A 25,175-nucleotide genomic window follows, 5' to 3' on the forward strand; every position below is an offset into this window, starting at 1 on the left:
CCAGAGGCGGCAACTGCTTTAAGCATTTTTCCACGTGTAAAACAGGGCGACACGTCGGAGCAGCAACCGATTCTTAAAACCTGGGTGACAGCATTCCTGGATCTTTCAGGGGTGAGCTAATCAGATGGCCGCTGCCAAAATCTCAGGAAACGGCCCGCGGGGAGTTAAATTTCAGAATGCGCCTTGAAGTATATTACGTCAGGAGCGAGTCATTGCTTTTACACCTTGTTGTTTTTATAGTATATTTCTGGTGAGGAAGAGATTGTTCTGAGCAGATACACAGACCTCAACGTCTGAGCTAACATGGTGAGCCTGCCTGCTAACTTTTCTGGCCAACGTGCTAACTTCACTAGCCTCTGTGAGCTCATGTGCTGCACATTAACTTTACTAACCTGCATGCTAACAAGGTGGACACATGCTAACTTCCCAAGAATCCGGATGAACTTGCTAACATGGCAAGCCTGCATGCTAACGTTGACAACTTCTGTGCTAGCCTCTGTGCTAACATGGCACATTTTTATGCTAACTTTGATAGCTACATTTATCAGAGCCTGTGCTAACATTGGACTCTGCTGTATTGATTTTGCTAGCCTGTGTGCTAACATGGTGAACCCTTGTGATATTAACCTTTGTGTTAAATTTGCTCGCCTCCATGTTACCCTCACTTGCCTCCAAGCTAATATGGAGAGCCTCCCTGCTAACTTCAAAAGTTAAAGGCCGTCACCAGGCATTTTAGTTTAGTCTCCTTTCAAACACACTCCCCCTTCCTCACTCCCCCTTTGCCCACACAAGGGATGTTAGCATATTCCAACTGCTTGGAATTCCTGGCCCGCCGTCCCGCGAGCGCACACTGCGTTTTAAAACTTGTTGGGCCCTTTCAAGTTTTTATTTGAAAGTATGTAATTGCATTCTTGGCTGAATAACAGGTCTCTGGAGTGATTTACTCACCGTATTAAATGTCATGGTTGAAAAAAATACAGTACTGTCGACACTCGGCGAGCGTTTAAGAGTGCTGTTGATAATCCACTGAAATGGCGCAATAGTTCCGGGGGGGGGGGGGGGGGGTCTAAATGTTATACATGGGTGGTGTGTTGAGAATTACAATCGATGTTCTGACTGCTGTGTAAAAATGTTGTGTTGATGTCTCACTTTGCAGTTGATGATTTACTGCGTCAAGGCATTTGAACAGTTTTCCTTTACAGGGTTAGTTAAGGTTGTCAAGCGGTCCCACGATTCAGCTATCTATCAAGTTTGTTTATTTTGTTTTGTGTGCCCTGGCTTCCGCCCACATTCCAAAACAATGCATGTTCGGTGAATTGCAGAATGGAAATTGTGGATCGATTTGAAAGTGAGTTTGAAAGCTTGTTTGTCCCGCGAATGCAACTGGTCACTAACCTGTTGAGGCCCCACTAGTCTAAACATGGCATTTTAATTAATATTGCGTTTGTAGAATATGAATGAATATGAAGCAGCAAAATGCACCTGATCTGATGTCTGTGGATCTCACTCGGCTTCATCTATCCTTCCTTCCTTTCCTCAGTCTCTCCTTTGATCTCTTGAGGTCTCCCTAATTTGTTGGAATTTAGATGTTTCTGGGATTGGTGAAAGACTCTGGTGGGTAGTAGGTAATGTCTGGTCGGTGCTGGATTTCACTTTCCTTTCTTTTCTTTGATCCTTCCTCGGGTCTCCTGACAACCTCACGACTCTAGCTGGATTCTGAAGTATTCGGTTTAGGTGAACGGTATGGGATTTTTTAATAGGTTTTAGGTGAACTAAAAAGCACACACACAAACACACACACACACACACACACACACGCCCATGCAAAATAAATAAAAAATTTAAAAAATTTAATAAAAAAAGAGCAATGATGATGTCATGTCAAATCGGTGAAATTACCGAATGAACAATACTGAGCTCTCAAGAAAGAAAAAATAAAAAAAAATGCACCCGATTTTATCCATCTCAGGAGGCGGCCACTTTTATTATTATTTTATTTTTTTTACAGTTTTATTTAACAAATGCAAATCACAATAGCAAAAACAGAATCACATGCTGCGTTTATAAACAGCGAACACAAGAAGTAATGTTTTGGATGCATTATAAATTGCTGTCACTAGTTTTCAGGCAAATATTAAACTAAACTGGGATATTTTTATTTATTTAATTTTACATTTTATTTTGGTAAAATAATCATTACTGTTCTTAATATTTTTGGGCTCCAGAATATTTTGACCAGAAATAAAGAGCGGGCGAAAATATGAATCACTGTAAACGTGCTGTGATGTTGGCTAAGAGGGTATAGCTTGTTAGCAACAATTGTAATAGCATCAAAAATAAGACAATATGGTATCCTACATCAGTTTGGTGGTGGTGGTGGTCAAGCGACCACCCCCCTTCCTCCCACCCCCTTCGCTCCGATGACGACATTATCTTCGAGTGTCAAGTGACAATCCACATGGTGATAAAAAAGCTTTTTAATCCATTGACAAAGTATCCCCCACTGCCTTTGGCCCACTCACACTGCGTCTGGACAGTGTTGAAACCAAAGGAAGACCTAAAAAAGGAGCCTCTCGCACGACCACCACCACCACTTGACCAAGCGCCTGCTGATAATATCTGGCACGGAGCAAGTTCGTAGCAGCACAAGAAGCACATGGAAAGACATTAAAGCAGCATCACTCTCTTGGTAAACTCGTAGCCGTCGAGTGCCGGTGATGCCCGCTCCTTCTAATGGGTCCCACCATCACCCCCCCACTCCACCTGAAAGCCATGGTGTCGCATGAGATGACCACCTGACAAATACTGCTGCTCTTCATTGTTAATAATATCAACAGTGGCCATGAAAAGTGTATACACCCCTGTCAAATATCAGGTTTTTGTGATCTACAAAAAGAGTTTCCACCATTAACCCATATGCTCCCAAAAACGTAGAAATACGTTCTATTTTAAATATTACCATGCTCCCAAAGACGTATTTATATGTTTGTTTTTTTAATGCTAGGGCATACATACAGAAGGCTGAACTGAAGAGAATGCTAGAAGCAATGGTAGTTATTACAAAAAACGGCCAGCAGGTGGCAGCAGAGTATAAGAGATCAACCAGGGCCATGTTGCAAACAAGCTGTTTCCCCCCCTCACTGTTTTAAACAAGATTCGTGAATAATGATGAAACTTAGTTATATTCTAATGCTAATTGCTGCAAAACGTAAGCAGATAGAAAGACTCTAATCTTTTTTTTGGTATGTTACATGTTTTTATAGCAATTGAACACATGTTCTGTAGGCCTTGCAAAAACAGTAAAACAGCCGTGAGCGAAGGTGGTTGCTTCAGTGAAAATAGCTGGGAGTTAATGAGTTCATGTGTCCTGTAACTTGTGGAACAGGCTGAGTTGGGTTTAATCACTCGATTAATATAGATATAGATAAATATCAAATATCCACAAGTTAACACTTTCATTGGCAACCCTCAACCCATTATACATGAGTTTGAATGTAATTGGTTAATTCTGAACACAGCCACATCCTGAGGGTGTGCACACTTGTGCAACCCCATTATATCAGTTTCTATTTACCTCCCGTTGAAAAGATTTTTTTTTCTCAATGAATTGCACAAGTTACAGTCACATTACTGGTGTAAAAAGTTTTGCAATTATTTATATTGGACTCGTATTTTCAAATCGCAAAACCTTTTGGGGGCAGAATTGGACGGATGGATTATTCAAAACAGGCTGTGATGTTAGCTAAGAGACTATAGCTCATTAGCATTATACTACAAATGAAACGATATCCTACATTAGCTTGTCAACAAAGTGTTTGTATTTACAACAGCGGCTTGCAAGTGTATTACAATTCATGACAGCAGGGGGAGCTCATGAGCAAAACATGTTTTTCCTTACTGTTACTTTAAAAACAAACCTCAAGTTTGAGCATAAATATTCTTTGCGGCCAGAAGGTTGCCGTGTTTATCCAAACTGGGAAATGCGCTTACAAGAGATGGTCCGGAAAAGGTTTTAAAGTATCTTGTGGTCTGCTCGCTCTGGGAGGGAGAGGCGAAGGAGGGGTTACGAACCGTGAGTTTCAACACAGATTTTCCCCTGGAAAGCACATCCATCCCTATCCATTTTCCCTCTGTTTACTTCCAGCCTCTTGAGTTTACAAGCCAATTCCATTAAAGGGATTAAAATAGTTTGTCCGACCCGTCCGTAAACTTTTCTTGTCCGTTTTTTTTTTTTTTTTTTTTTTATACCCCTCCTGTCTTGTCTGAGCACGACTTGCACGTCGCAGAGGATGCATTACAGGACAAGCCTTGCAAACGCAAATTAAACTGGGCGGGACAAAAAAGGTACAGGTGAGCGGCTGAGAGAGGTTTAGTGACAGGAGGTGAAGCCACCTGATTCAAAGCTACGACGACAGAGGTGCATTCTGATGCAGCGAGGCGAGTGCGACCAATCCCTAGCAGATTTAATTTGCCACCACCCTTACTTTTTTCTTTTAGGTTCTCTCCCTTTGCTGGCTGCGACAGAGATGCGCCACTTGAAAAGAATCTCCAAAAGGTCACCGAAAAAAATTTACTTTTTTAAAAATGTCCCATGACTCCCTGGCGACACAGCTAGTCTAGGAGATGCTGTGGATCAGGTCGACAATTAGTCTTCAAGACAGTAAAATTGGAAAAAATACTTTTTAATGCAATGTAGATATTTGACTTTTTTTTTTTTTTACAAATCTGAAGGCCGAAAAAGTTGTTATCTAACTTCAGCTACATTTTTACAAAAAAAATTTGATTTTCATCAGGTTTTGTAAAACGTTGCCAATATGTTCACAAACAGTTTTTGCTTGTCACAAACACGTTTTCATGTCACAAAGAAATTTTGAATATGTTCGGACAGTTGTTCACTATTTGCGGACATCTTTTGAAAACTTTTACAAACTTTACAAGAGATGCTGCTGACACTTTTTGCTTTTGTTCAAATTAAAACTTTACTTACTATAGAGAAGTATTTACTTTTGTGTTCAAATTGTCAAACAAAGCTGTTTATTTTCTGTATGTTTAAATGAAAAGAAAATCGTTAAACATGTTGAAAATTTGAAAAGTTGTTTTTACTTTTTTACATTTGGATGCTAAGAATTTTTCTTTTACTGCAAAAGAATATCGGCCTCCTTGCCTACTAATAATGAGTATCAGCATCGGTCCTTAATAATTCTTACACCAAATTTAACACTACTTCACATTCACACCAAGACCTGTCAATTGAACTAACTTCAAAAATGTAGTCCTGATTACTTTTTTTTTTTTTTGTAGGGTGCTTAATGGGTTCTTAAAAGGTCTGGTCTTTCTTTTCTTTGGTCCTTCCTCGGGTCTCCTGATGGCCTCACGGCTGTGGCTGGGTTGAACGGTATGGGATTTTTTAATAGGTTCTAGGTGAACTAATAAATACACGCACGCACTTGCACATACCCACATACAAAATAAAAATTTATAAAAAATATATATATATTAAAAAAAAAAAAGAAGAGCAATGATGATGACATGTCAAATCGGTAAAATTACCCAATGAACAATACTGAGCTCTCCAGAATTTTTTTTTTTTTAAAATAAAAATAAAAAAAGGTCTGGCCCATAAATATTGGGGACAGCTTCACAATCCTCGGTTTGGAGGTGGCGGTGCCATTTTCCCCCCTCAAATCGAATTAGATAAAGATATAGAGACGTATTTGACCAAATGTATTGGCCAAAATCACTTTTTTCCCTTCAAGTGTATTTCATTTCCACTTGATCTGCTTTATTCCAGAGTGTCGTTAAAATATGCAAAATACCATGTAATATCCGTATTAACATTGCATTATATTGTCTAACTTTAGAATGTTATCAGAATGCAAGACATTAGTCTAACACCAGCATCCTGTTTGATGAGGGCAAGCTGCAGCAGTTCCCCGTGCGACATGCCAGCATTTACTTATCAGGCCATAACAAATAGCTCCATCACTTTTATGTGACGTCTTATCGGGGCTTTTACATCTGCTGCTCTGAAAGTTGTCTCCGTGCTTGTCTTTGACGCTTCTGCGCTGACGTCACATCTGATTCATCCCATAAAGCATCGGCGGCGCCCTCTGCTTTGTGTTACAATAACAAGGTTTGATTACGTCTCATTGTTTGCTCGTACATGTCAACGATGTGTTAAATTGCCTTCCCCTTCAGTCAAAACATTTCGGCCCAAACGTTTATAACGTCTCTAATTTCTGACATCGGCCAGAGCGAGCGTTGGATTATTTCACGTTTCATCTGTTTTTCATTCCGTTTCCAATATGAAATCACGCAGGGAGCGGTTTTTTTTTGGAGGTGTGGACCACTAAAAATAAGCATGGAAGAACACAGTTTTGGCAAAGACGTCCAATAGGACAATCTTTGCCATGCGGCATCATGCAGAAGGCATGTGTCCTCGGGTGAAGAACCCTGAGTCACAAAGAACATCGCTAAGTGTATAGCATGCCAATTGTGGCAAAGGCACTCGCGCTCTTTACCTAAGCAGAAGTACAGATACTTGTTTAAAGAAATATTGTGATAAAAGTCTAAGTACGGATTCAACTCTTTTTCTCAATTTTAAAAATGTGCAGAATTTTACAAGTGACTTCATGTTAAAGATTAGATAGCTCTTAATATGAAAAGAAAAATGCACTGAGCTGTCACCTACGTCTTACAAATGCAATTATGCCATCTAGTGGCAGAAAAATGACCTCAACGCAACTCAATATGATATGTTTTTTAACTAAATTTTCTGAATTATTATGAAATCAATGACTAAAAGATGCAGCCATATTTCTATTTTTTCCACTTTTATGTTAACAATATGAAACTTAGGGAAAAAATTATTGTAGATGTTATTGTACATTTAGAACAGATATAAAATTTGCAATTAATCGTGAGTTAACTGCAATTTCTCAATGTTAAAAATGTGCAGAATTTTACAAGTGACTTCATGTTAAAGATTAGATAGCTCTTAATATGAAAAGAAAAATGCACTCAGCTGTCACCTACGTCTTACAAATGCAATTATGCCATCTAGTGGCAGAAAAATGACCTCAACGCAACTCAATACGATACGTTTTTTTAACTCAATTTTCTGAATTATGAAATTACTGTATCAATGACTAAAAGATGCAGCCATATTTCTATTTTTTCCACTTTTATGTTAACAATATGAAACGTAGGGAAAAAATTATTGTAGATTTTATTGTACATTTAGAACAGATATAAAATTTGCAATTAATCGTGAGTTAACTCTTGAAGTCATGCGATTAATTACGATTAAAAAAAAATATTGCCTGACACCCCTAATATATATAATAAAATTAATACATTAATAAATAAAAATAAATTAGCGTAAAGTTATTTATTGCACTCCCCGATAATTCTAATGCTAATTAGAAGTCATGCTGCATTGCTTTTACCCTTTAAGCAACAGATTGAAACCAATTGGTTCAGCAAACATCTAGACAGGAAATAACAGTACTCAGGCTTAAATTCTTTATCCTCTTCGCAGAGCAACTAATATTACTGTAGTGCTGCACTGATAAGATCAGAGTTGAGGTGTTATGCATTCTACTTGAGTTCTAGGCAGGACTTGCCCCACTGCAATATGATTGGCTATACTATACAGAGACAAGGACTGCTTAGAAATCGAGTGAAAATCATATTAACGCCTCTTTGAACAATATATTTGTGTGTTATACTGCCACCAGGTGGCCAAGGCGGGAACACCAGAAGAAGCATCATCAATGCAGTGACAAAAACAGTTGAATTCTTTGTCATTCTATTGACTTATTAAATGATTATGTTCTTATGCAGCGCAATGTTATGCAGCATTATTTTTCCTCATTAATAAAAATTTACATTTAATTTTTGGGTGGGAAAGGCTGGAACTGATTAATGGCATTTCCATCCATTTCAATGGAAAAGATGATTTGAGATTTGAATGTTTTCAGTTACGAGTGTGACCACAGAACAAATTAAACTTGAGTCTTAAGGCCCCGCACCTTATTTAAAGAATTGACTTTAGTACAGAAACAAAGTATTTGCTCATTTGCACCACTTCCAATTCTCTGCATGGCACCAGGGTTCGGCCCAGAGGCTAAAGCAAAAAAAAAAAAATCCCTCCTATCAGGTTGACTGAGATATGAAATAATTCAATGAAAATGAATAATGACATGAAAGTAGGCCAGAGGGTACAGCTCATAGCGTTTTTCATCCTGAGCGCTTCCAAGCCTTAATGTCTCGTCCGTCAACATGGTCCTGCTCAGGAGTGCTTATTCAAACCCGACAAGTGGAGCCAACAGCTGTAAATAATCTGCGACTTTCACACATCATCCTTCTGTTGTGATAGTTTGGCGCACGTCTGCCTCGCATTGGAAAAGGGGAAAGTATCTTTCTCTGGCCGACGATGTCTTGTAAATCACCCGGCATTGAGATTTTATGCGGACATTCGGGTTGTGAAAATGCGCTCGTAAAAATGAACGGATGGACAGATGGGTTGTCGGACGGATGAGTGGACGTCAAATGATACAGGGTGAAGGTGGTTCTTTTCATTTCAGCAGAAAGATGCAACTCTTGGTGGTCAGGAAAATGGATGAACTGGCTGGTTGGCCAGATGATGGTTGGAAGGGTGGGTGATTGAAAGAATGCTTGGACGGATGGACAGTAGATTGGGCGGATGGATGGATGGAAATGGCTGGAAAGGTGAATAGATGACAGACTATTGGATGGATGGACGGAAAGGTGAATAGATGACAGACTATTGGATGGATGGATGGATGGATGGACGGATGGAGATGGACAGAAAGGTGAATAGATGACAGACTATTGGATGGATGGACGGAAAGGTGAATAGATGACAGACTATTGGATGGATGGATGGACGGATGGAGATGGACAGAAAGGTGAATAGATGACAGACTATTGGATGGATGGATGGACGGATGGAGATGGACAGAAAGGTGAATAGATGACAGACTATTGGATGGATGGATGATGGATGGATGATGGATGGATGGGCGAATGGATGGATGGACGGATGGGTGGATAGATGGACGGATGGATGGAAATGGCTGAAAAGGTGAATAGATGACAGACTATTGGATGGATGGATGGATGGATGGATGGACGGATGGATGGACAGATGGAGATGGACGGAAAGGTGAATAGATGACAGACTATTGGATGGATGGACGGAAAGGTGAATAGATGACAGACTATTGGATGGATGGATGGATGGACGGATGGAGATGGACAGAAAGGTGAATAGATGACAGACTATTGGATGGATGGACGGAAAGGTGAATAGATGACAGACTATTGGATGGATGGATGGATGGACGGATGGAGATGGACAGAAAGGTGAATAGATGACAGACTATTGGATGGATGATGGATGGATGGGCGAATGGATGGATGGAAATGGCTGGAAAGGTGAATAGATGACAGACTATTGGATGGATGGATGATGGATGGATGATGGATGGATGGGCAAATGGATGGATGGACGGATGGGTGGATGGATGGACGGATGGATGGAAATGGCTGGAAAGGTGAATAGATGACAGACTATTGGATGGATGGATGGATGGATGGATGGACGGTTGGATGGACAGAAAGGTGAATAGATGACAGACTATTGGATGGATGATGGATGGATGGACGAATGGATGGATGGAAATGGCTGGAAAGGTATTCACCTTTCCAGCCATTTCCATCCATCCGTCCATCCATCCACCCATCCGTCCATGACAGACTATTGGATGGGTGAATGGATGAATGGATGGATGGGTGGATGGACGGATGGATGGAAATGGCTGAAAAGGTGAAGAGATGACAGACTATTGGATGGATGGGCGGATGGATAGACAGATGGAAATGGCTGAAAAAGTAAATAGATGACAGACTATTGGATGGATGGATGGAAATGGCTGGAAAGGTGAATAGATGATAGACTATTGGATGGATGGATGATGGATGGATGGGTTAATGGATGGATGGAAATGGCTGAAAAGGTAAATAGATGACAGACTATTGGATGGACAGAAGAATGGATGGACACAGACAGATGGACAGATTGGGCGCAAGGACAGATAGACAGAGACTAAAAGTTGTATGGCCGGATGTGCTGTACATTAAGTTGAATGAACCGCTGCAGAAACAGATTGCTGAGTGACAGATGAGTGGATGAAAGAATACTGTGATGGATGGACAACAGGTTCTTGGATGGACGGACAGACAACTGGACAGCCCGTTGGATTGATGGATAGATGACAGAAAGGTGGATGATAAATTGCTCGATGGATGAATGGTTGGACAGATGAATTATTGGATGATTGGCCAACGGATGATGGATTTAATGGATGGAGGGACAGACATTTTTGAAGAGGTGAATAGATAAACAGACTACTGGATGCATGGATGGACGGACAAATACTCATGGTTGGATGGCTGGATTTACCTACTGTTGAATAGATTGGCAGATGTAGAGATTGTTGGATGACATATGAGGGGATGAACGGATGAATGGATGACAGGACACATGGATGGCTGGAGAAAGTAATAGATGGATGGCAGACTGTTGGGTGGATAAACGGATGAATGGACAGCCAGATTGGAAGAAGTTTGTAAATATTGTTGAATGAGATTGTTGGAAAAAAGATAATTTAGATGCACAGACTATTATTGGATAATTATTAATTGGATAATTGAAAGATCAAAGAAAGCAAATTTTTCGATGGACAAATTAATGGACGGCTGGACATTCAGCTATAAAGATTAAAACAATTACACACAAAAAACAATGTACAAAGTTGATCATTATGTTTTGGACAATTAATATGAGAATCAAAAAACTAGAGCGCTTATAGAGGAGGGGCAAGGGGGGTGTCGTGATGATGGTGGGGTGGGGTCGGGTGGGGGGGGGGGTTATTCAAGGTGTCTTGAGACAGATGAGGGAGAAGGTGGGAGTCGCATGGAAGAAGCGAGAGGACGAGGAGGAGGAGGAGGAGGAGGAGGAGGAGAGGTGGGCAGGAAGGTTGAAATTGGGCGGATCCATAAAAAGTGCACGGGTCTTCGGATGCTGGCTCATTTCGGACACGTCCCTCCCGCGCACCGCTTCGTTCTCTCTTTTCCCCGTCCCACCCCGCCATCCATCCCAACCTTCGGCCGACGAGCGGCGCCGGCTGACGCGCGCGGAGCCCCTCGGACACCTTGGAAGGGATTTAATGAGCCACGAAGACGCCCCATTTCACTTTGAGGCGCACTTTTTATACCCTTGTTGATCATTCCTGGACTTTATGACTGCATCGCGTCAATCTTGATACTTGCTTGTTCGGACCTGGACCTCTACTGATGGTGAGTCTCGCTCGTTATTTGACGCTGACGCGTCCTCCGTGGTGAGGCGTTCACGGACCGAAGCAACCTGTTGCTTTTGAGTGTTTTTGTAATTATTTTTTTTTAGACTGGTGAAAACGCCCGATTTAACTTTTGAGTTGGGGATGCAAAGTGAACGTTTCATGTGACAACTTTTGAATGTGACGTTATCTGCCATTTTAAATGACGAACAAACTCATCAGTGGCATTTTTTTGATTTACGCTCGAATGACAACGAAACGTCATTAATTGTTCGCACAAGTCGCGCACATTGCAAAGCTGTTGTGCAACATCTGTTCTTTGTGAGCAACACATGAGGGTTGTTACATTCTTTTACGTCACCAAGTGTGGATGCATTTAAGAATCGTGGAGTGTGTGCGTGTGTGTGTGTGTAAAATGTCTCAATTGAGTGGAGTGAGGACAAAGGACACACACTCACTCACGCACACACATGCAGACACACACATGATGACGTGTAAGCAAGTTGCAATAACAACCAGCATGGGTTAAACCTGTGAATTTTAGTTATATAAGAGTGGGTAGGTTCAGTAATGTGAAATAAGCTGTCTATTTTCAGTTTATTTGAGTATTTTTGTCTAAAATGGAAAGAACAGGAAAAAAGGAGTATATTATTTAGTCATACAGAACCCCCCCTCCCTTCCAGAAATATATTTTAACATGTTTTTCTTAGTCTTGCTTATATTATTTATTTTGTTTATTGTTTATATATTTTTTTAGATGTTAGTGCATGTGTTATATTATTTTGTATTTTTTAAACTAGCTAATTGTAATGTCTAGTTTAAGGAGCTTGGGTTATATAAACATTTCTATACATTTTTTTTTTTTTAGTCTTTAATATTTTGTTTTCAATTTTATAATTATTGCATGCCATCGTTGCTTGTTCAGGTACAATTAATTTTTTGGGGCTCTGCAATCTTGTTATGCAATTCAGCTTATAGTTTGGTTTTAGATCAGGGTTGGCAACCTTGATCATATTTTGTCACAAATTCTGTACGGCCCTCGGAGGACTTCATGAAAACTAAAATGGCCCCGGAAAGGCAAACTGAGTTTTTCCGTAGCAACTTAAGCCAAAGCAACATTAAGACGGAACGTTTTGTGCCACATTTTGCTCGTTAGCTGCTGATATCTGAAGGCTAATAAACAACAATACTAAACATCCAACCAAACAATGGTTAACTTTCTTGTAATGGCTTTGAAGTTTCCTTTTGATATCCAGTTGCTACTGAATAGAATAACAACAAAACCAAAGCGACATCAGCTAGCACAGACTACAGTAGAAGTAGCCAATATTTGCGGCTCACTCCAGCCCACGTCTGCTTCCGTGACTGTAAACCAATTAGTGACAACTGAAATGATAAAAATCAGGGGCTAGCAATTGGTTAGCTTGCCCCATCCCCAACCCATCCCCGCTAGTCAAATTCCTCAAGAAACGCATGATCTCTGCTTTCGAGAGCCAGGCTCTTAATTGCGGCCTGCTCTTGGGTTTGTCGCCGCAAAATGTCCGCAGCTGGGCCATGTGTGCTGACGTCCTAAAAATAACAATACGGTAACACATAAGTCATAAAATGGCATAGAAGCCAAGCACCTAATGGTCTTTCATCATCACTATTTTGTTACGGTTACAAGATGTTCTTATGGTCGCTGTTTTCAATTCCCTGTAATGATGGGAGAGGCCCCCATCTCTCTCTCTCTCTCTCTCTCTCTCTCTCTCGCCCTGTACAATGAATGCTTGTTGTCACTGATGCACACACACACACACACACACACACACACACGTTATTCCCACATACACACACACACACCTCCCACCCCATGGGTAATAGAGCTGATCATGTTCCGAACCGTCCTCGCTTGCTCTGTTCTCACAAACATGCAATGGCTGCCGATTTCCCGCCAGTGTGTGTGTGTGTGTGCGTGTGTGTGTGTGTGTGTGTGTCAGTACGCAACACCAACACACACACACACACACACACACCGGATTTAGTGTCATGACCGAGCAAGCCGAGGGTCGATGGCGGGTCAAAGGCAAACGAAAAAAGGTATCCATGAATGTACAGTTGTACCTTGATTGACAAGTTTAATTCATTCTGTGAGCAAGCTTGTTAACTGCATTTATTGTATATCAAATTGATATTTTCCATTGAAATGAATTGAAATGCCAGTCATCCGTTCCAGCCTCCCGCCGCAAAATGTGTTGTTTTTATTGAAAAACAGTAACATTGTATTGTATAAAAAACACGAGAATGTAAAGAAAAATGGTTTTCTAGTTATGTCACTGTAATGTGGGCGTGGCCGAGTGAGTGACATCATGGACATTGCCAGTTAGATCGGCTCTCAAAGGGATACTTGACTCATTGAGCCATTTTTAACAGCAAGAAGATAATGATTTGCCTATAATTAATGTGACAACTTCATTAATTGTCATGCACGATTAAAAGATTAAAAAACAAATTTTGCAAGTTGCTGTCGACTGAAGATGACATCACCTGTGCTAACTGCTGAGGAAACATGTAACAACCAATCATAGCTCAGTTTGTTGACCAAGCCCAGAAAACAGGTGAGCCGTGATTGGTCGTTACCTATTTCCTCAACACAGGTGATGTCATCTTTAGTTGACAGCATGTGGCAAAGTTAGTTTTTAAAGGTATTAATTGTTCATGAAAAATAATGATGTTATCACATTAATTATACACAAAATATTATCTTCTTACTGTTGAAAAGGGCTCAATGTATCAAGTATCCTTTTAAGTTTGGCCTACTCAGCTGTTAATATTAGTGACAGTGAGTCTCCTTTTTTTTCCCACTCTCTCTGAAGCCAGCTCGTAAATCAAGTTTTGGCTCGCAACATGAAGAAAAATTTTTTTAGACAAATTGGGATGCTCGTAAAGTCAACATACATGCAAGAGCAGCAGTGGGTACAATAAACGATGTTCGTAAAAAAAATTCAGCGATGGTGCGACTTGGACGACAAATGCGAAATGACCTGAAAAAGATTCAATTACACGATTCCATCAATTTGCCGTGTCTTAAAGCAAAATGGATTGCACTCTTGATGTGGTCTCAACTTCTATTCTATATATTAAAAAAAAAAAAAGTAAACGGACAATTGCTGTTTGACTAGGAAAGCAACTTCTGTAAAAAATAATTAAAAAAAAAATTGTTTCTGACAATTAAAGGTGGTAATAAATATATAACTGGATTAACATCTGAAAAACGTAAAAGTAAAAAAGTAAATACAATTATATATATATTTGTAAATACCATTTACAAAAAGTAAATTTATTTTTCTTTACGTTTCAGCTAAACTTAATATTCATTGGATATACAGTTGAACTAGTAACAGAAGTTGAGGTAATAAAAAAAAAATGGTGTGCACTGCTTGGCTGCTACCAGCAGAGGTGCTGTTTCAAGTTTTGTCCAAAAGAAGGGGAGCTGGACGACATCAGCAAAGGGACTTTTTGTGAACATTTTGTTTGTACTTAATTCTCCAAATAATTACAAATCTGAAATGATAAAAACAAAAAAACTTCTACTAGAAATCTACATATAATTGTCTGCAGCCAAGTCAGCATCTAAATTGCCTAATCTGGATAATTAAAGGCTACATTTGATGATGATGATGATGACGACAATAACAATAATTAAAATAAGTGGATTCCTGCTGGGTAAAAATATTGCTGTAAATCAAAATGTTGAAAATATTGAGATATTTCCTGCCATCTATTTTTTCCAATAGACTTTTTAACCAATCAAATAATTGTTAACTTTCCTGCGTATGGTTTGGTTTAGGCTGTCAACTTTGTGCAAGAACAGAAAAAGAAAAAAAAAAACTGTATAAAAAAGTGCTTGATTTTTATTGAGTTTTTAGGTTTAGAATCTGTTTTTACACATTTATTTACCACCATTATTGGCTTTGTGCAAGTAAAGACCAAAAACATTTATTTGAAAAAAAAGAAAATCGTCAAATTTGCATTCCTGGTTCATACACATATAGCCCACTTTTTTTTCTATAAATGCATTTGGCTTCAGCATCCAAAATGATGACAAAAAACCAACGTCACTCATGAGAGTAACCTTAATAAAGTTTTTTACGATTGTGATTCAACAGTGGTGCATTTAATGACCCCCCCCCCCCCCCCCACACACACACACACAAAAAAAAGGGAAAAAAAGAAACACACCCAACACTGCTTTCGTCCTCCGCGCCAGACGGTAAATCAAAACCAGTATTCCACCTTACGACATAATTTCACGCGTGTTGCTTCACTTGACAAGTCTATTAATACCACCATTTTTCTCTCGGAAGCCTGCTTCTAGAAGTGTCATGCTTTTGATTAATTTCACAGGCTGGAGATGCATGTTTGATTTAGACGATGCCCAAGTTTTCCCAAATAGCACAGGATCATAGCAGTGCGAAATGATGTAAAGAGAAGTGACTTGTTTGGTATCATGTGTTGTCGATATGTCAATTCTCTGCTGCACTGTAATGAGCCTATGTGAGGGTTCGATACCCCTTCAATACAGAATGGCTCAGTTGCTTTGGTACCCTTCAGAAACATAAGACGATTAAAATGGAATACAATTCGGTACTAAAGGATTCTGTGTTTGGTCTGGAAGAGCTAATAAGGTTGAATGTGCTCATGTGGAAAAACTTGAATCTAATTTTGACCCCAAATTTGTATTGTTCAGTTGAATTGGTGCCAGAACGGGTGTCTGCCCACAACCTCGTATAAGCATGGTTTTATCTCTGCATTTCACAGTCAGCTACCTCGACTTGGCATATTTTCAATTGGAACAGGCCAACAGCTCAGCTTTGATGGATTTTCTTCATCTTGAGCTTGTGCAATATCTGATAGAATTCAACATTTTATATTGTCGTTATTAAGCTTCAGATGCAAATGATTCAGTTATTCTATATTTTTTAAATTTTTTTCTTTGATTTCGGCTTCAAACAGGAACATTTAAGATTCACAAAGCTAGTACAAACGTGAATTGTTTGCATTTTTATTTGGACACATTTTAATTTTTATTTAGTCTCTGTTAGCTTTATGAACAGGAACAGACAGAGCTGAAACATTGTCATTTTGTGCTTTTAAGCTTTAGACCTAGACGACTCAGTTTTGATGTATTTCTGATCATTAGCAATTGGAACAATGATAGCACATGGTACAAAGTAGAAAAGTTTTGCCTTTTAACTCACTGTGGCCCCTCACAGGAAAAAGCAAAAGTCACTTTTTATTCTTGTTTTTCTGCAATTTACCAGAGGTGGCAAATCCAGGTACAGAAAGTAAAAAAAAAAACTGCTACAGTTTGGCTTTAGCCCCTTGTGCTAGCTAGCCGAATACCCGGGGAGCTAGTTAGGGAGCTGGCTAGCTAGCAGCTAGGGCTAAAGCCAAACTGTGGCAGGGTTTTTACTTTCTGGACCTGAATTTGCCACCTCTGAATTTAACAGATGCAAACGGACATTTAAAAAAAAAAAAAATGCCATAAACGTCTGCAATTATGTGCTGTAATTAAGTTTATAAGTTCTTTGTGTGTGTGTGTCTCTTCCAGGAACAGGCTCACTCCTACGTTCTCCTGCAGCCGCCCAACGCCACCTAACATTTCCTGGAAGAACGTGTCCGCCGCCTGCTCCCAACAAACATGGACTGTTTTCCCATGCTTTATTTTCTCTCGGTAAGCAAGTGGCATGTGACTTTGTTAAAGTCACACATTAAAATGTTTATAAAAAATCCATTTTTAGTTTGGCTAGTGGCAAGTCGTTGAAAGTACAAGAAGTGAAAACTGCTGCGGAGAATCCATCCAAAATCTGGATTCAGTCAATCAAAATTCTTACTTTTGAAGTCAGCCAAAACCAAATGCAAGTCATCTACTGTAAAACGGTCTCACTTACGGTAAACAACAAAAAAACAATCCATTTTCTGTGGGTTGGCTGTCCAACCTGTATGAGTTGAACTCCGGGTGAACTCCGGGTGTTACCCGCTAAACCATTCAGCCGCCACCAACACTTTCTAAGATTATTTTCCTTAACTTTTGTAGAGAAACGTTGAAAATGGCGACCATCTTCAGCTCTTCAGTAGTGTTAATTATCTCATGAACAAAAACGAAAGGAAAATATCTTCGTCAACTAACATTTTTCGCCGGACTGAATTGGCATTTTTGTTGACTCATGAAGACGAGACAAAAATGTCGTCCACTTAACAAAGACTGGACTCAAATCTATGGACATTTTAGTTCATGAACAAAGACGAGACAAAAATTCTACGATTTTGTAACAAAAATTTTTGTGGTGGTTGTTTATAATGTAACATTAATCCAAAGGCTATAATATTCCAACAATAACGTTAATCTGACCACTAGCTAATGCTGGCTAATTTACTAGCTCGTAGCATGGAGCCATAGTAACCACTTAAGATACAGAAATTGTGTGTGAAGTTGTTTATCAACGAAAATGTGAGATCAAATTAAATTGAATTTATGTGAAATAGTTTTAGATCAGATGGAAATTTTCAATGTAAAAAGTGAAAATGAATGTCCTGACTAAAATTAGACTAAAAAGTTGACAGTTTTTGTTGACTAAAACAAGATGAATATTATGTTTTCTTGGACTGAAATAATGACTAAAATGCTCGACTTAATAAACACTACTCTTCAGCCTGCCCAATACCAATCTTCAACCCAATCTACTGAACCAAATAATTAACCCAACCTTGGGTAGAAGTAGAAGTATCCCAACCCCCAAAATTTGAAAACAATCGAAAATTAGATTTGATCTTCCCTTTGAAGTATGTCACAAAGATCAAATGCAAGTGATATGAGAGGGCCTTCTTTACTGTAAACAAGCCAGACTGGATCATTCAAGCCAATTAAGTGGGCGGTTATGAAGTCCGGTCTCCGGGCGGGTCAAAGTTCAATTTCTAATCTTGTAAACCTGTGTCCCGTCAGAGACATCATGATTCCTGGTAATCGAATGCTGATGGTCCTTTTTATATGCCAAGTCCTGCTGGGAGAGAGCAACCATGCCAGTCTGATACCTGAAGAAGGAAAAAAGAAAGTGCCGGGCCTGCAGGGTCGTTCGGACGCTCAGAGCCATGAACTGCTGCGGGACTTCGAGGCCACCCTGCTGCACATGTTCGGCCTCAAGAGGCGGCCCCGGCCCAGCCGCTCGGCCGCCGCCGTGCCGCGATACCTGCTGGACCTGTATCGGCTGCAGTCCGGCGAGGGGGAGGAGTTCGGGGGCGGCGACGGAATCGCCTTCGAGTACCCGGAAAGGTCGGCAAGCCGAGCCAACACTGTGAGGGGCTTCCACCATGAGGGTAAGGATGGTTGTGGAATGTGTAGTTGGGATTTCCTCAGAGTTGGCTAGCTCTGTAGCGTTAGCGTTAGGGGAGTAATAAAAAAAAAAAAGGGGGGGGGGAAAGACATTTGAAAAAAATAAAAATTAATAAAAATTTATTAAATTATTATTAAATTAATAAATTAAATATAATTTAACTCTTTGACTGCCAGACGTTTTCAGAAAAGGGATGCTGTGGGTGCCAGCTGATTAAAGCATTTTTGACTGATCTTTCAAGGTCCACAGAAAATTATGTGTTTGGACTATGGAAACACACATACTACCAAATGAAAGATTGGACTCTCATCTTTCATCAGAAAAAAAAGTTTGTTTCTACCTTATTCCGTTTTTGAGTAATCAACAATAGAAAATGGTTAGTTCCACCTCTGTTTTGAAAAAAAAAACGTCTTTTAACGTCTTTGGCACTCCTCCATAGGATTTTACTAAACGTTATTTAACGTTTTTGGCAGTCAAAGAGTTAATTAATTAATTGAAATTAATATTTGAAAAAAATTGGAGGTTGACAGCTCCACCTGTCTCGCTATAAGCAAAGCTTTTTCAGGATGTGATCATCAAACAGTGCCTGACAAGCTCCAAAAATCTGCTAGAAAAACTCAACAGCCTCCTGGAATAAAGTTACCGTAAAGCTTAAGGAAAAAGCATATCACCTTCATAGTATCCATCTTTTACGGCAAACCACACCCAGCAAAGAGCAGCATTCCATCTTAAAAGGAAATGGGCTCGGCATCACCTTAAATGTATAGTTTTGTAATCCATCTCTTAATTTTTTTTAAAGTATCTCCAAATGTAGCTTTTTTTTTTTTTTTACTTTTTCAAACCAAAAATTTATTTTGTGGATTTTTGGTATAAAGAAAAAAATAGTTTTTTTCATTTTCATTTGTTCGTCTGTAGCAGAATACTGAAACTCCCGAGTTCTTATCATAAGTGGCTAAACGTTTGCACACATACCAGTACAATGATAAGGCTCTTAAAATGTGTTTCTTCGTTTTATACAATTCTTTTTCATTGAATTCGGGTGATTTGGGCTTTTCCCACACACTGCTCTGCTAAATTGTTAAATGACACATAGTTTTATTGTCCACGCCAAGTTATTTGATAAAAACAAGTGATTTTAATCAATAATTCTAATTTTATAGTCCCTGGAATTGCTGTCCACCCTGTCATTATGGGGGAACTGCCCTTTGAAGAAACCCTCTTTATCTTTCTGCAGTGGAGGCTGAAACAGTGGCTAGTTTTATAAGTGAAGGTCTACCGTGTGTTCATTAAATGCTAACTTAGCCAGAAATGTCCATACTGTCATTGTCAACCCTGTCGCAAGCTCACTTATTTTTTACCTAACAAATATGCATCCCCAACAACATAACATCGACTTAATACTTTTTTTTATTTTTATCTTACCTTTTTTGGTAACAAGATTAAGTCTCAAAGGAACCTTTTGGTGATAATAGTACATTTAAGTTTATACTGTATGAGCGGTTGCCACCTAAAATATGTGTGTGGGGGGGTAATAACTTTCATTCAAACTTGAACTTAAAAGTCACCAAACATTCCCTGACTAGTTGCAAAATCATTTTAGTATCTCCAAATCTTGTGATGTATTATTTTTAACCCGACAAAACAAACTTTCAGCTTTTTTCGGTTCACTGCCCATCAACAAGATTTGTTGGCTTTTGTTTTGATGCTCAGTTTAAAAAATATTTTATGAATACATTTGTAAATGAAAGGTAAGGGTATATAATATAGTGGCCGAAGGAATGCTCAAGTGGGGCCTAAAATGTGCGCAACCTGACATTAACATCAAATTGACCTGAAAAATCATCAAACGCTGCAAAAAAAATTTGGCCATTGCCTTTTTTGTTTTCTTTAAACCTGAAAAATACAAAAACACACAAAAAAGTAATTTCTTTGTAGGTTTTTTTTTTTGGATCCATAGCGACAAGATTTGTTCGTATTCATTTCAAGGTGCCGTCGCTGAAAAAAAGAAAAGAAAAAAAGAAATCACAATTGTAAAAATAAATCTGGTCAAGAAAGTAAGAGTAAGTTTGCTGAAAGCATGCCTGAGCGCCGCCTAAAATATGCGCAAAAGATTAACCCCCAACCTGGCATTCTCCCAGATTTGAATGTGAAAGTAACCAAATACTGCCCTGATGAGCTGTGAAAACCTGCTTGAAAAACTCAAGAGCCACATTGGACTAACGGTTTTCGTTAACAGCTTTAGCAAAAAAAAGTCTACCTTCATATTACCGACGTCTACGTTTAACCGCATCCTGCGGGGAGCAACTTGGAAAACTGGACTGCAGCTCCCCAGTTTTGAAAAAAAAAAAGGACCTTCCTCAACGTGCAATTATCTTTAATGCTACTCTGCCGCGTTCTAAATAAAGAAAGCCACTGCTAACAATGTGGGTGCCCGAGAGCGGAGGGATGGAAAAAAGTGCCTCAGAGGCCCGTGCGACGCAGGGGACGGGACGTAGTTGCGGTGACCGAGGCGGGCGGCTTTCGATTAATGGTGAAGGAACTCGTGGTTGACTGAGCTGCTGGAGGTAAACTGTGGTTGGAAAAGCTTTAAACCAGTCGGGTAAATCTTTAAGGGTCAAGGAACGAATGAACCAGAGGGGAGACAAGTGTGTTGAACTTAGAAACCTTGGTTTTACTTTTAAGTCCAAGGGAACAAGCATGAAAGTAAAAAAAAAAAAAAAAAAGCAATCAGTGTTCAAATTATAAGATTTTTTTTTTTTTATATATATATATATATATATATTTCTTACAAACTTGTACGTGAGAACACCTCTCAAGTTCTCCAGAAATGTAATTATATGTTTTCATGGGGCAACACTGAAGACATGACACTTTGACACAATGAAAAGTAGTCTACAGTTTATGTAAGTGAAACATTCATTGTTCTATCAAAATAACTCAAAATATTGCCATTTATAGCAAAACCCCTGGCAAAAAAAAAAAAAAAAAGTCCAGTCATGTGACTTGTTAGTGACATATAAATGTGTGGGGCGTACTCACTTTTATGAGATACTGTATAAGTATAAAAAGGTAGTATCTTGATGGCCTACTTTTGGGCTACTCCGTGTACGTAAAGTAAGCAAATCTTCTTGAGAAAATATGCTAATTTCTGATGAACTATGGCAGGTATAATTTAGCTACAGAAAAAAATCAGGTTTATATAATGTTTAGTTTTAAATGAAGTTGAATTTGAAGTTCAATGGATGTCTTAACTAATTTGCTCCCCCAAACGTATAAATACGTTGTATTTTAAATGTTTTAGTTGTCCCAAAGACATATTTATACGTATTGTTTTTTTTTTATGTTAGAGCACACAGAAAGCTTTGATGCAGCCTCTCAACTGCACAAAACGGTTGAAGCAATGGTAGTTATTACAAAAATGGCCAGCAGGTGGCAGCAGAGTATAAGAGATCAACCAGGGCCATGTTGCAAACAAACGGTCCCCCCCCCCCCCCCCCAACCACACTGTTTTAAACAGATTTGTGAATAATGATAAAGCTATATTCTAATGCTAATTGCTGCAAAACGGAAACAGATAGAAAGACTCAAATCTTTCTTTTGGTATGTTACATTTTTTTATAGCAATAGAACACAATATTCTGAAGGCCTTGCAAAATCAGTCAAAATCCAGGAAAACAGCCGGGAGCAAAGGGGGTTGCTTCAGTGAAAATGGCTAAGAGTCAATGAGTTAATAGTCAGGTGGAAGTGGCTGTATGTGATGTAATGTATATGTTAGAAGAGTTTCTACTGTCTGGTCTAAGAATGTATGTTTTTTTTTTTAAGGCTCTAAACTATGTTAATATAATGCTTAGTTAGTTCATTTGATTGGGAGTACCTGTACTCATTTTCAGTTTCAACATCCGACTCAGCTGACTTAAAAAATACATTGACAAGTATATCTCAAGCGAACAACCAGCGCTAATCAGAACCACAGCGGGTTTTAATAATCAGAACCACCTGGGCAAGATTAGGTTCTGGGTGCGAAATAACAGGAGTGGATTGTGCAGGAAAATAGTAGACACAACATTCCTTCCCCGCCCGCACCTCAACAATGGCGATCTCGCCAGATTTCTGCAGCGTGAGCGCGCAACAGGGAGCCTCCACTGTAGCTGTGGTACGTTAATCGCCACGCTCCTCGGGATGCGTGTTTCGGCAAAGTGCTTGGAGAAAGGCAAACGAGTCCACGAGATACTTTGGGAAAAGACGTACAGTTGTTAGCTTGACTTGCAAGTTTCATTCATTTCGGTGGCCAAGCTTGTAACGAAGTTATTTGCATGTTTAACCCCTAGGCGTTATTGTGACCATTTTTTGGCTTTTTGTTGGTTCTGACATTTCAAAATAAAATACTGCCCACGGGTTTTAATCAGGTTTCTCCTTTGAAATGAACTGAATTTGATCCGTAACATGCACTTGGAAATGTTCAAAGCTGATGGAACACGATCCACAGATTTTTTAAATAGTTTTCATAATAAAATTCCTAAGAGGAAGTGCAGTGTTAGTTGATTTAATCTTGATAACTCTAACTTGTTTACAGCACTTTTACAATACAGTCAACCCCGAATACTCGTTTTCAATTAAAAAAAAAACTTTTTTTTTAAGATTTTGGGAGATTTTTGTTCCGGTTTTTCCAGGATCACCGTGGTAGCGGGAGTCGACTTTAAATTCCTAACAACTTTCATTTTGTTCCCTTTCAGAGCACATGGAGAAAGTGCACGAGTTGGATGCCGGTGAGGCCACGCCCTTACGTTTCCTGTTCAACCTCAGCAGCATTCCGGAGGACGAGCTGCTCTCCTCGGCCGAACTGCGCCTCTACCGACATCAGATAGCCGAGGCGGTCGGCGACGACAACAACAAGACGGGCCTCCATCGGATCAACGTGTACGAGGTGCTGAAGGCGCCGCGGCCCGGCCAGCTCATCACGCAGCTCCTGGACACGCGGCTGGTACGGCACAACACGTCGCGCTGGGAGAGCTTCGACGTCAGCCCCGCCGTGCTGCGCTGGACTCGCGAGCGCCACCCCAACCACGGACTGGCCGTCGAGGTCCTGCACCTGGACGAGACGCCGCGCCACCGGGGCGAGCACGTCCGCGTCAGCCGCTCGCTCCACCAGGAGCCCGGCGAGGACTGGGAGCAGCTGCGCCCCCTCTTGGTGACGTTCGGTCATGACGGCAAAGGTCACCCGTTGACCAAGCGGACCAAGCGCAGCCCCAAGCAGCGGGGACGCAAACGCAACCGCAACTGCCGGCGTCACGCGCTCTACGTCGACTTCAGCGACGTGGGCTGGAATGACTGGATAGTGGCGCCCCCTGGCTACCAGGCCTATTACTGCCACGGGGAGTGTCCCTTCCCGCTGGCGGACCACCTCAACTCCACCAACCACGCCATTGTTCAAACACTAGTGAACTCTGTGAACAACAACATTCCCAAAGCCTGCTGCGTGCCCACAGAGCTCAGCGCCATCTCCATGCTCTACCTGGATGAAAACGACAAGGTGGTGCTGAAAAACTACCAGGAAATGGTGGTGGAGGGCTGCGGCTGCCGCTAAAGCGCAAGCTAACCTGGACTTGGACAAAACAAATCTCTACAAGGTCTCTTACAAAAAAAAAAAAAATCACATGGACGCTTATTTATAACTTTTACGTTGAGGTGTACGTTTGTCTCACTTTTTTTGTTTCTTTGATAATATGATCATATATTTTGACAAAATATATATATATTTATATCGACATTTTAAAAAAATAAATTGAGTCCTTATTTTAAACATTGAAAAAAAAAAAGCTGTACAACTTTTCATCATGTACATTAGATTGTATACGTTTTTTATTGATAAAATAGTAAAGATGAAAAAAAGAATCTATGGAGTTTATTTACTGGCAATATTTATTGCTTTTTATATATATATATATATATATATATACACCCTTTTCAATAATTCACATTTGACAAATTCCTGTGTTTTCTTCCCTTATCGACATTTAACTCAATTTCAAAGACAGTAGCAGGCCTTTAGTTCGGCTCCCTATTGTTCTCCCGTTTCACCTAAATGTCAATTAGGCTAACATGTGCTGGGACAATCGCTAATCCAATTGCAAGCAGGCCGCGGGTGAGGGTGAGCCTATTGTCCCCCCCCCCACTCCCCTTCCTACCCCACGTCCCCACGTTAGGGACATGATTACGGACGATGTGTCCCGGGCTGACGTGATCCTCTGAAGAATCAAAAGGTTAGACGCGCTGTCTCCTGCCTTTGTCTCGTGCCGGCAACAGCAAAGACGCCTGTCTCCAACCTGTGCCCCCGCCACACAATGGACCTCGACATGACTTATTTACAAGCCGACGGCTGGCCCAAATTATATGATAATGTTTGCAGAGAGCAGCTCCT

At 40.0% G+C, this 25,175-nt stretch overlaps 1 protein-coding gene and 1 long non-coding RNA gene across 4 annotated transcripts in view; one reads left to right on the forward strand and one right to left on the reverse strand.

Moving 5' to 3' along the window:
• bmp4 (bone morphogenetic protein 4) lies at positions 1-24,685 on the forward strand. 3 transcript variants are annotated; one of them, XM_077559951.1, is made up of 5 exons: positions 45-111; positions 241-306; positions 16,978-17,100; positions 18,370-18,740; positions 23,491-24,685. In XM_077559951.1, exons 4-5 carry the CDS (start codon positions 18,377-18,379, stop codon positions 24,339-24,341), a joined length of 1,215 nt encoding a protein of 404 aa, XP_077416077.1. In that variant the 5' UTR covers positions 45-111; positions 241-306; positions 16,978-17,100; positions 18,370-18,376; the 3' UTR covers positions 24,342-24,685. The 3 variants fall into 3 exon arrangements, with proteins under 3 accessions (XP_077416078.1, XP_077416077.1, XP_077416076.1); XM_077559952.1 differs by lacking the exon at positions 241-306 and having other exon boundaries at positions 1-111; XM_077559950.1 differs by lacking the exons at positions 45-111; positions 241-306 and adding an exon at positions 11,134-11,385.
• Positions 18,628-25,175, reverse strand: part of LOC144045545 (uncharacterized) — a 17,799-nt gene continuing 11,251 nt past the window's right edge. Inside the window, exon 5 of the long non-coding RNA XR_013291885.1 lies at positions 18,628-18,792. This is a non-coding gene — a long non-coding RNA (uncharacterized LOC144045545). The remainder of the gene's footprint in view (positions 18,793-25,175) is intronic.

Source organism: Vanacampus margaritifer, chromosome 1 (assembly GCF_051991255.1).
Source record: "Vanacampus margaritifer isolate UIUO_Vmar chromosome 1, RoL_Vmar_1.0, whole genome shotgun sequence".
NCBI classification, from domain to species: Eukaryota; Metazoa; Chordata; class Actinopteri; order Syngnathiformes; family Syngnathidae; genus Vanacampus; species Vanacampus margaritifer.